Here is a 10,412-nt window from a genome sequence, read left to right as displayed (position 1 = left end):
AACTTTGGAATATAATAGATCTGGTTTTGAGTGTAAAATTCATAACACAAACACAAATTTTTAAAACTTGTATTTGAACTGGTTAGTTATAGTCGTATCCCAATGCTCTCTTGTTAAGTTTCCTGATGAAAATAGTAGAACTAGGGAAGTTCAAATTTGATGTATTCCATTAGAAAGAGGGTACAAGGGTACTGTTTAACACTTTCATTAGGTAAGTTCTTATCACACTTCTTCAAGAACCAACAGTCTTAAAATGTGCATTCCAATTCTCTAAATAATAAATACTGACTAGTTTTTAAATGAGCTCTTGATTAACTTATATTTTTGAATGCCTTCTATATTCCAGGTTTGTTTGTAAATGAGAGCCCACTTTTGCATTGTATAATTACAATATATGCCGTGTTCTTTTCCCTGAGTAATCTGAGTAGTGAATACTCTATATAAGACTACTAAATGGCATTGGAAAATACTCAGTAGGTTGAGGGAAAAACTAAAAAGTTTTACTCAAATGTTTTAAATCATATTTAGGATTGACATCCCTTTCAAGAAAAGTGAAATCTATTTTTTTCTATGTGATGAAGACTTGTGATTTTTTAAAACTAGATAATACTTAAAATAGCATTATGATAATTCTGTGTATGAATTTGTACTTTTAACAGTAGTTAAGACTTCTTACTTTTTATCATTGTCTTCCCTTGTAATTAGCATTGTATGGTTCAGTTATTATTATTATTTTTTATTTTTTTTCTTTGCGGTACGCGGGCCTCTCACTGTTGTGGCCTCTCCTGTTGCGGAGCACAGGCTCCAGACGCGCAGGCTCAGCAGCCATGGCTCACAGGCCCAGCCGCTCCGCGGCATGTGGGATCTTCCCAGACCGGGGCACGAACCCGTGTCCCCTGCATCGGCAGGCGGACTCTCACCACCAGGGAAGCCCTATTTTGTATATTTAAGGGTTCTGTTAAGTTAGCATTTTATTTGGATAAAACATACCCAAACTAGCCAGTCTGTTTTCTTACATGGTTAATTAGAAGTGAGAGGTAGAGGTCCTCCTTTAAGGCAATCAGCTTAAAATTCCCTTTCTTAAATGGTGCGACTCTTACACTCTCAGGTTTTTAATGACTTCATTTTTTGAGATGAAATTCGTGGAGTACCTTTTCCATGTTTGAGTTCTTCAAACCTGATGTTTTCACTAGTTCATAGTGTTTGGAACAGTATGTGCCCATCACTAAGACTGCTTCAGAGAGTGCAAAATTTTGTATGTCCCATTGTCAGAGAAGGCCTAGTGGGTTTTACTTATATAAGCTGACTGTAATACAAGTCAGCTTATATAAGCATGAGGTTTGATTTCCTATAATTATTCCACATGTTTTACATTACTCATTATTTGGGTTAAACTGGACTCATTTGAAGCAGTTTGCCTTTGCTAAATATGTAATGAGAAGTATAATACTGTAATTTGACTTGAGCCATAAAACACATTTTAATATTAGCTTGTATTTATCTAGCTTGTTTTTGTGAAAAAACTGACTAAAACCTAAGTAAATCTAGATTAAGCCAGTTTAGATGTAATTTGTATTTTAGTGATAGATTGTATTGTTAAGACTAGAGCTAAATTGAGAAAATGTATTATGTTCTGTTAAGGGAAAGATCAGCGCATTTAAAAACTTAAACTTTGGTTGCTGTGTTCACATCATAATGTACAAGCATCATTTATAATTTGGCTTTGAGAATTTCTCTGGCATTAAGTTTATAGAAAAATGTATAAAAGAAACAAGTTTTGGTTATATTTTTATATTTGTAAAGTAAAAGTTTGATTAAAATGGTCACTGTTCTTTTTTTATTTTATTGTCATTTCAATAAAAAAAATTAGAATGCCTCTGTGATTTTGTGTGTGGCTACTAGTCTTAGCGTGCCATTAGAAATCCTGCACGTTCTTTTTCAGTATCATTGGCCAGAGGCCATTACATTAGGTAAGAGACAACTTGCATAACAGCAAGGGCTTGAAGACCTGGGACATCCATGTTGCCCTCCGCTTGCATTCCTCCATTGTGTGTTGGCAGTTGTCTTAGGCAGATGCGGTTTCCTGCAATGTGAAAGGGTCATTGGATTTGGAACCTGAAGACTGGCATTTAGAAGTTGCCATGCAATTTTGTTAACTGTTATATCATTGGGGACTCAGTTTCCAAAGAGAGTATTGACTTTAGTTTTTTTTTAATCAAACTTGCTTGGTGGTCATGATGTGCTGTGACACCATGCTTGCTACTTTTGTAATATTGGGTTGGCCAAAAAGTTCACTTGGTTTTAAGTAAAAATTTTTCATTTTCACCAAGAAATTTATTGAACAATGTATTCGTTAACCTTATGAACTTTTTGGCCAACCCAGTACTTTGCAATTTAATTTCATTATGTAATAGAAATGGTTTACTCAAAACGTGAGAATATATGTGTAATAAAACCATAGCCTTGAGACTTTATATCTGAACAAAAGTTGAACAAAACTTGATACAGTTATTGCAGAGTTTTTCTGAAAATTTTACTAGTTTATAGCAGGCACCAAAGAGCTATGAAAAATTATGAAAGAAAAGCTAAAAACTGAAATGTTCCCATTAACTTACTTTTTTCCCTATGAACTTGATTATTTTTTCCCCTCTGCTAGATTTAGTAATGGAATACATTGGTCCAGCTAATGAAAACACAAGCAGAATTCCATGGGAGCACAATGAAGGCTACTGGATTAGATGATGAAGTTCAGTTCCTAGGCTGCTGAGAACCTTAAACAACACCCAGACTACTCAGCATTTCTCACGGGATGGTGAAAATCAAATGAGGTCATGAATATAGAAGGCTTTTGGATATTTTTAAAAATGAAAAGAGCAATAATGTATCTAGATATGAATCTTCACAACTCTGGTTTGTCTGAAATGTTATATTTATTTCCTTTAAATCAAACCAAATCAGAGCCCCCGTCTCACAAAATGGCAGGGAATTCAGTCTCAGTCATTATTGGGAATAGGGGACCTACCCAAAGTCATACGAATCCAGAAAGCATAAATGGTACTCTGAAATGAAGGTGGGGGTGGGGAGACCTCTAGCTTCCATCATGGACTCCATGGATATTTGTCCAAGCTGAACTAGCTTCTTAAGTCTGAATCCATTGCCTCCCTGCCACACTTGGGCCTTAGGATGCAAATGATGCAGGTGGCCCCTATGCCTATGGTCCAGCCTTCCTGGCCACACTAGTAGTCATCTCCCTGAGTCTGGTCTCCTTTCCCACTCCTATCATGATGTAGGATGCAGTACAAAGAACCAGGAGCATTGGTTGACTTTAGAAGGTGGGTTCTGTCCTTGAAAAAAAAATCCTTGAGGGAAGGATGTGCAAAAGCCTGGCTACCTTCTTGGAATGGGTGAGGACAAAATGTTGGCAGAACAAATACTAATTATCCCAGTGAGATGTCCAGATGCAAACCTTTAAGATCTTTTAAAATGCAAATAAAAAATAACCTTACATAGTTAGGTTAATGTCACCTATTCTCATATTGAATCTTCAGAAATTACAAGCTTCTAAAAGTATAATATTTAGACTATAGTTTTTATGTAGTCAGAATCAAATGTTAAAAGTTGCTGTTAAACACAAAGTCATTCCAGGAAACAGGTTGCCTGAAGTTTTAACACTTAGAAAGTAGTGGTTCTCTCAAAATATAACTCAGAGTATAACACTTTGAATTCAAGATGGTGGAATACTGTACCTTAATAAGGACAGATTTATTAACAGTAGCCCCTTATGGTGACAGGACAAGTTTGGTATATGATATTTTATGACTATTGTGGCTTGGATTGAATTTAGATAGTTGGATAGTGTGGTTTAAAATTTATGGGGGCTTGGATAAAGTAGAACAGTTACTTGTGGAAAATCACTATCCTTTTTTTCCATATAAAACTTTATTTACCAATAAAGTTGAAAGTTTAGCATTTTAATCAAATGTCTGCAGGTAGAGAACCAAAGGGAACTGAAAGTTTAATCATATAGATCTCATATAAAAAAGTGTGTGTGTGTGTGTGCTCATCCTCCCTCCCCAGTAAAAGCCAAACTGTTGTGTTCATCACAGGCCCTTTAATAGGATGTTTCTAAAAATTACAAATTGGATAGTAATAACGTTGAGCTGAGCGATCTTTTGTTTTCTAACAAACTTTTAGAATTAGAATATTAGGTATGAAAGAGACCTTGAATATATTTTAGTCCTTTTCTTTTGAAAGTTTGTAAGATTCAACAAATATTTGCTGAATACCTACTCTGCATCAGGCACTAGTACAGGCCTTGGGGATACAATGAGGAATAAGACCTCCAAGATAGCACTTTTCTTTGGTAGTGCTTTTCTTTCTTTCTTTTTTTAACAGCCTTATTGAGCTATACTTTACATATTTCACCATATATACAATTAAAGATTTTTAGTATATTCAGAGTTGTGCCACAGTCACCACAATTTTAGAACACTTTCATCACCTCAAAAAGAAATCCATGTTTAGCTTTTATACTTGTTCCCTCATCTCCCTAAGCAACCAAATAATCTACTTTGTCTGTCTACCTATGTTTTTGCTTGTGCTGGACATTTCGAATAAATGGAATCACGCTATGTGGCATTTGTGTGGCTGCTGTCACTTAGCATGTTGTCAAGGTTTGTCCATGTTGCAGCATGTATCAGTACTTCATTCATTTTCATGGCTGAATACTATTCCATTGTAGGGGGTATAACTTAGGTATCCATTCATCGCTTGAGGGACATTAGGGTTGTTTCTACCTTTGGCTATTAAGAATAACGTTGTTATTGACATTTGTGTGCACATTTTGTGTGGTGGTGTGTTTTCATTTCTCTTGGTTATTTACCTAGGAGTGGAATTGCAAGGTCAAATGGTCACTCTTAGGTTTAAACTTTTTGAGGAGCTGACAGACCACTTTCCAAAATAGTTGCACCATTTTACATTCCTACCTGCTGTATGAGGGAACACATTTTTATTTCCTGCTTAGTCAGATTCGTTTTAGACTCTGCTGGAGGTTAGAAGTAAACAGCAGAAACTTTATTTGCGAGGAATTTAAGACCGTTGGTTAATTTTCTTTCTATGGGGTCAGGGCCTCTATTATTCCCTAAGCACCATCTCCTCTTTCAGCCACCTAGGAAGCTCCTAGGCCCGCAGGGGGTGCTCCGGGGTAACCTGCTTAAGGGGGCGTTTAAGGAAGCAAGGGAGGGGACAAGTGGCCGGACGCCCGGTGGTGGGGGTCCCCGAGTCCCGCGGATCGGCCACGCGGCCAGGGCTTGACCGCTTGTCAGCGCCGTCGGGCCTGAGTGACGCTTGGGCTCGGCCACGGTCGGGTGCCCCGTGCGTCCGCGGGCCAGACCGAGCTGGGGTTTCGGCGGAGGATAATGCTGGGTTCTGGGCCCCAGGGCCTGCGGCCGTGGCCTTCGCCAGCCAGGCGGCGGTGCGACCGATGGGGGCGGGGGACGGAGGCCGCGCCCCCGCGCCCGTCCCGCCCGCACCCTGCTGGGGGCGTCGGCCCGCCCCTAGCCAGCCAAGGCTCTTCCGCGCCGGCAGGGGCAGCAGCGGGAGCGGCGCGGGGCGGAGCGGCGCGAGCGGCCAGGAGCGGCCCGGCCCGGCCCGGCGAGGAGGCGGCGGCAGCGGTGACGGCAACGGCGACGCCAGAGCCCGTGGGCGCCGTTCGCGAGGCCGTCGTGGCCCGGCCGCAGCGCGGGGAGGCCTGGGGGCTGGAAGCCGCCGCTGCCGCCATGCCGCTGCTCTTCCTCGAGCGCTTCCCCTGGCCCAGCCTCCGCACCTACACGGGCCTCAGCGGCCTGGCCCTGCTCGGCACGATCGTCAGCGCCTACCGCGCTCTCAGCCAGCCCGAGGCCAGGCCCGGGCCTGGGCCCGCCGAGGCGGAGCCGGTAACGGCCCCGGTGCAGCCAGACCCGGCCGCGCTCGTCCGGCCGAGCACCGGAGGACCCCGTGCCCGCGACGTGGCCCAGTACCTGCTCTCGGACAGCCTATTCGTGTGGGTGAGCGAGGCTGCCGGGCCCGCCGAGGAGGAGCGGAGAGGAGCCGGGCGGGGGATTGTGGGGACCGCCATGTCACCCATTATCTGTGGGGGGCGTGGCTGGGGCCGGGGTCCCCTCACCCCGGGACCCCTGAGTGCGAGGCCCGGGGGGCGGGGCCCCGCCCGCGTGCGCGCCACTGAAGGACCCGGTGAGGGGTTGGGGTGGGGTGGTTTTGGGGTCGTGAGGAGGGGCGGGTCCCGAGGGCAGGGTCGCCTTTGAGGGCCTGAGGAAGGGACTTTGGGACGCGGTTGGGGAGGTGCAGGGGGCGGGGCGCGAGGGGACGCGGCCGGCCGGGGAGGGTCAGGGCCGGGGTGTAGTGGGGAGGTGCTGGGGTGGGTTGGGGGGAGAAGTAAACGATGGCGGAGCAGAGTTGGGGTTCTGAGGGACCACCGGGAAGGAAACAAGGAGCCCTCAAAGAGCGGCTTGACCTGGCTGGGACCGGCCAGTCAATTACCCCGGCTATTTTATTAAACTGTGGAGGGAAGTTGGAAGGCTTTTCGGACTCTGTCAGACCCGGAAATGTTAACAGGTTTCCCACGAAGAGAGGGAAGAGACAATTCGGATGTTGAGAATAGGAGAATTTTAGGCATCTGGGTGTGTTCGGACATTCCTGTTTGGAGAGAGGCCTTTTTTTTTTCCTATTTATTATGTGATTGTCCTGTTTGGGTAGAACAAACACACAAACTGTGCTTCTTTCCTGCTGCTTTTACCTGGTGATTCATGAAAGTTTCCTTTGATGTCTGAAGGCAGCCAAAACATTCGGAGTCAAGAGGTGTCTCTCCATTTGAACTCAGGATTTTTCCTTTTAGTGGTCCATTTTAAAACACGGTTTCCAGTTTGTCTGCCAGTGTAAGATAAGCAGCATTTACAAGGCATAAATGCTGGTTTCACTTATTAGAACAGATAATTTCAGGCGGGTAGATCAACAGTATTCTGGCTTAAGAGCTTGGCTTATACCTTAGCCTTTGAATGCCTCACGGAAACCCCACGGCGATCAGAAAAGTTGTTCCAGGACTGAAGTCTGTCCCTTGGATTTGCTGTGGTGTCTTGGGTCCAGAGTCTTGTCTTCTGTAAATTCCCGTTTTGGGGTGAGAGCCGGCTGTAAGTGACTGGGATTAATATTCCAAGTATACAGAATGATACACAACTCATTTGTTATAATTAATCCCACTGTGCTTCATCAGGAAGCAGTGGGATTTATGAATTGTAGGTGTGGGTCAAGTCTCTTGGTCCTTCTGACGAAGAGGTGAGTAGAAGGCAGTGAAGGGTGAAGTTCCATTCCTCCACTGCTGTGTAAAGCTGAACCTTACAGTACAGAAGAAGGGAGAAGAGAAAGAACTCAGCCACACGTCTCTTGTTTAATTCCTATTACACATAGATTTAAAAAATCTATTTTTGCATTTCAGTTGGCAGGTAAACTGATGTGGAGAGTGATTTTGCCAAATGTTGAGAATATAATGTAGTCTTTTATATATATATATATATATATATATTTAAGTATATGATACAAGTAAGCCTTTGAAATGGAACTGCTATAGTATTTAACAACTACTAGTATTGTTTAATGATCTCCCTACCCCTCCCCAGAGTTTCTTTTTACAAAACTCACGTTCAAATTCCAAGGTTAACATCTCTTCATGAAACATTACATAAAGCCTGTTGATTTTCTGTGAAAATTATTACTTTTAAGAAAATTTCCTTTTCTTCCCAGCTTTTTCAACAGAGGTCTTGCCTCATGCGAGTTTGTAATTTCTTCCTATCTGCTGATGATTTTTTTCCTTTCTCAGTTGATCTTGCTGTTTTTCTTCCATCTTTCCTCCGTGTTTTTCACACTTATCTTGGTCTTCCTTGGTTCCTCAGACCCTCCATGTATGCATTGTCAGTTTTCCTCATCACTCATTACTTAAGTTTCTGCTTTAGTAGACTAGTGGGAGTCAAAATCTCAGATGCCTTCCTCTGAGGCCTGACAGATTGCATTATTAGGTGAATATATGGTGGGGCCTTTGTCAGAATGGATCCTTTCTTGCCCTGCCCAAATACACTCAGATTCAGTTTTTTAAAAACCAAACAAAGGACTTCCCTAGTGACACAGTGGATAAGACTCCTCGCTCCCAGTGCAGGGGGCCTGGGTTTGATCCCTGGTCGGGAAACTAGATCCCACATGTGTGCCGCAACTAAGAGTTCACCTGCCACAACTAAGGAGCCCAACTAAGGAGCCCGCCTGCTGCAACTAGGACCCAGTGCAACCAAATAAATATTAAAAAATAAAAAAGGCAAGATGAAACAATCAATCGATATTTCTGCCAGTTTGCAAATCCTGCTAGCTATTATTTTGCATATTGGAATCTCTAAAACATCTTTCTAGGGCACAGTTTAGATGAATATAGATACTGATATAATGTCTTCATTTTGATTAATGTCCTAGGTGATTTTAGGCATGTTAATGGTTGAGAAACTGATGAGGGAGAGGATGGGGTATGGGGTGAAGGTCAGATGTTGTAAACCTTGCCTGCTCTGTTAAGGAGTGTGAACATTATTTCATGGGCCAGAGGGTTTAAGTGGGAGTGAAGGGGAGGAGGGGCTGTCATGATGAGATGATCTTTTCAGGGGCAGACCTATAACTGCAGTGGGGAAGGTGGATTTATGTAGACAGGGAAGAGGCCAGGAGATGTAGTGACCTAAGACTCCAGTCCCCAAAGGAAGTTCTCCAGGTGGCCCTCTGGCACTGACATTGAGAACAGGTGTGAGGGGAGGTTCCCAGGGTTGTTGCACTAACAAATACCCAGGTTTGTCATGATTATTTGTTTCTTCATGTCTTTCTAGAACTTTCATTCCAGATTAGGTTTTATTTTGTTACTCATTTCTCGGGTAATTTTACATTGTTCAGATGTCACTTCCATTAAAGTACCTCCTGATCAGTTTCCATCATTGTTTTGAATTGTTCAGGTGTTTTTGGCTTTTCAACTTCAATTAATCTTACTCATTAGTTTCATTACTTTCTCCTGGTTTTTTTTCAGTTCTGGTTTTTTCTTTTTCTTTTTTATGTATTTGCTTTTAAAACTGTAAGAGCTGGACATGGTAAAATGGAGAAATAGACATATGAAACAAGTTTTAAGGTTCTGATGACTTAATTATATGCAAATGAAGTCATTTAAATAGAAGTGTCAAGGGAAAAAGTCACCAAAAACGAAAATGGATAAAAGTGAACTGACCGTTGAGAGCAGGGATTGGCAAACCGTGTTGCCAATTTGGCCTATTAGCTAATAATGTTTTTTACATTAAAAAAAATTTTTTTTTTTCCAAAAGGAAGAATATGTGACTGAGAGCATGTGGCCTACAGAGTCTAAAAATATTTACTGTCTGATAGCCCATTAGAGAAAAAGTTTCTGACTCTTGCTTCAAAGAGCCCATCTTCACATAATTATACAACTTGAGAACTGCAAGTAATTTACTCAGTTTGAGTCTTTATGAGATGAATATTCCAAAGATGATTAGAGAAAAATGTTAGCTCCAGAAATGTTGGGGCAGCTGAAGAAAAAGACTAAACTTGTAAATAATAGGATATAAACCTAGATAAACAACTTAAAAATATAGGAAAAATCTTTATAGTGGGGGGGGAAGGAGATTGCTATTTGATTGCTCGCTAGATGTATGCTGCATGCTTTGTATACGTAATCTCATTTATTTCCCTAATGTTGTGCAAAGAGGAGCACAAGCATCAGTATAATAAGGGGGAGTTTGCATTACTGGCATTTTATACTTGTCACTGGGAGCCTACGGAAAAGTAACATTCCAGTTGTCCTTAAAGGAGGAGACTGATAAAAGGTGTGTTTGGGGGGGGGAGGGGATAGTTAGTGCTGGTGTTAAGTAGAAGACTAAGAAATACCCAGATTGATCAAGTCGATACAGTTCACATCTACATATTATACAAATATATATATGGTATGTATATATATTCTTTCTTTTTCATACACAAAAGGTAGCGTAGTAATCACATTTCTACACTTTGCTTTTTTTTCAGTGAGCAAGTTATCTTGAAGGTTCTGTATAATGCTAGTAAATGCAGAACTGCTGACTTAGTTTTCCTGGCTTCATTGTATTCTGTTGAATGGCTGTTTTACGGTTTATTGAACTAACCTCACTGATGGACATTTAATTGGTTTTCATTTTTCTGCTATTATGAACAGTGCTCCAGTGAACCCCTTGTACTTAGATTTACTTACATTTAAGTTTGGATTCTGCTCACAAAGAAAGATTAGTTAGCTGTGTAGAGCAGAATGAGGTTAGTACTTTTACTGTGGTCTGCAAGGATAAAGTGAGGTGAGAAAG

At 42.0% G+C, this 10,412-nt stretch overlaps 1 protein-coding gene across 1 annotated transcript in view; it reads left to right on the top strand.

Annotated features, from left to right (window-relative positions):
* Positions 1 to 5,610: 5,610 nt before the first annotated feature.
* AMFR (autocrine motility factor receptor) overlaps positions 5,611 to 10,412 on the top strand; it is a 40,877-nt gene continuing 36,075 nt past the window's right edge. The window contains exon 1 of the mRNA XM_082862761.1: positions 5,611 to 6,044. Within this exon, the coding sequence (XP_082718887.1) occupies positions 5,778 to 6,044 (267 nt within the window). The 5' untranslated portion in view covers positions 5,611 to 5,777. The remainder of the gene's footprint in view (positions 6,045 to 10,412) is intronic.

The sequence above is a fragment of the Leucopleurus acutus genome (assembly GCF_964270905.1).
Source record: "Leucopleurus acutus genome assembly, chromosome: 20".
In the NCBI taxonomy this organism is placed as follows: domain Eukaryota; kingdom Metazoa; phylum Chordata; class Mammalia; order Artiodactyla; family Delphinidae; genus Leucopleurus; species Leucopleurus acutus.
Note: the sequence above shows the minus strand (reverse complement) of the source record. Positions and strands in the feature narration are given on the sequence as shown.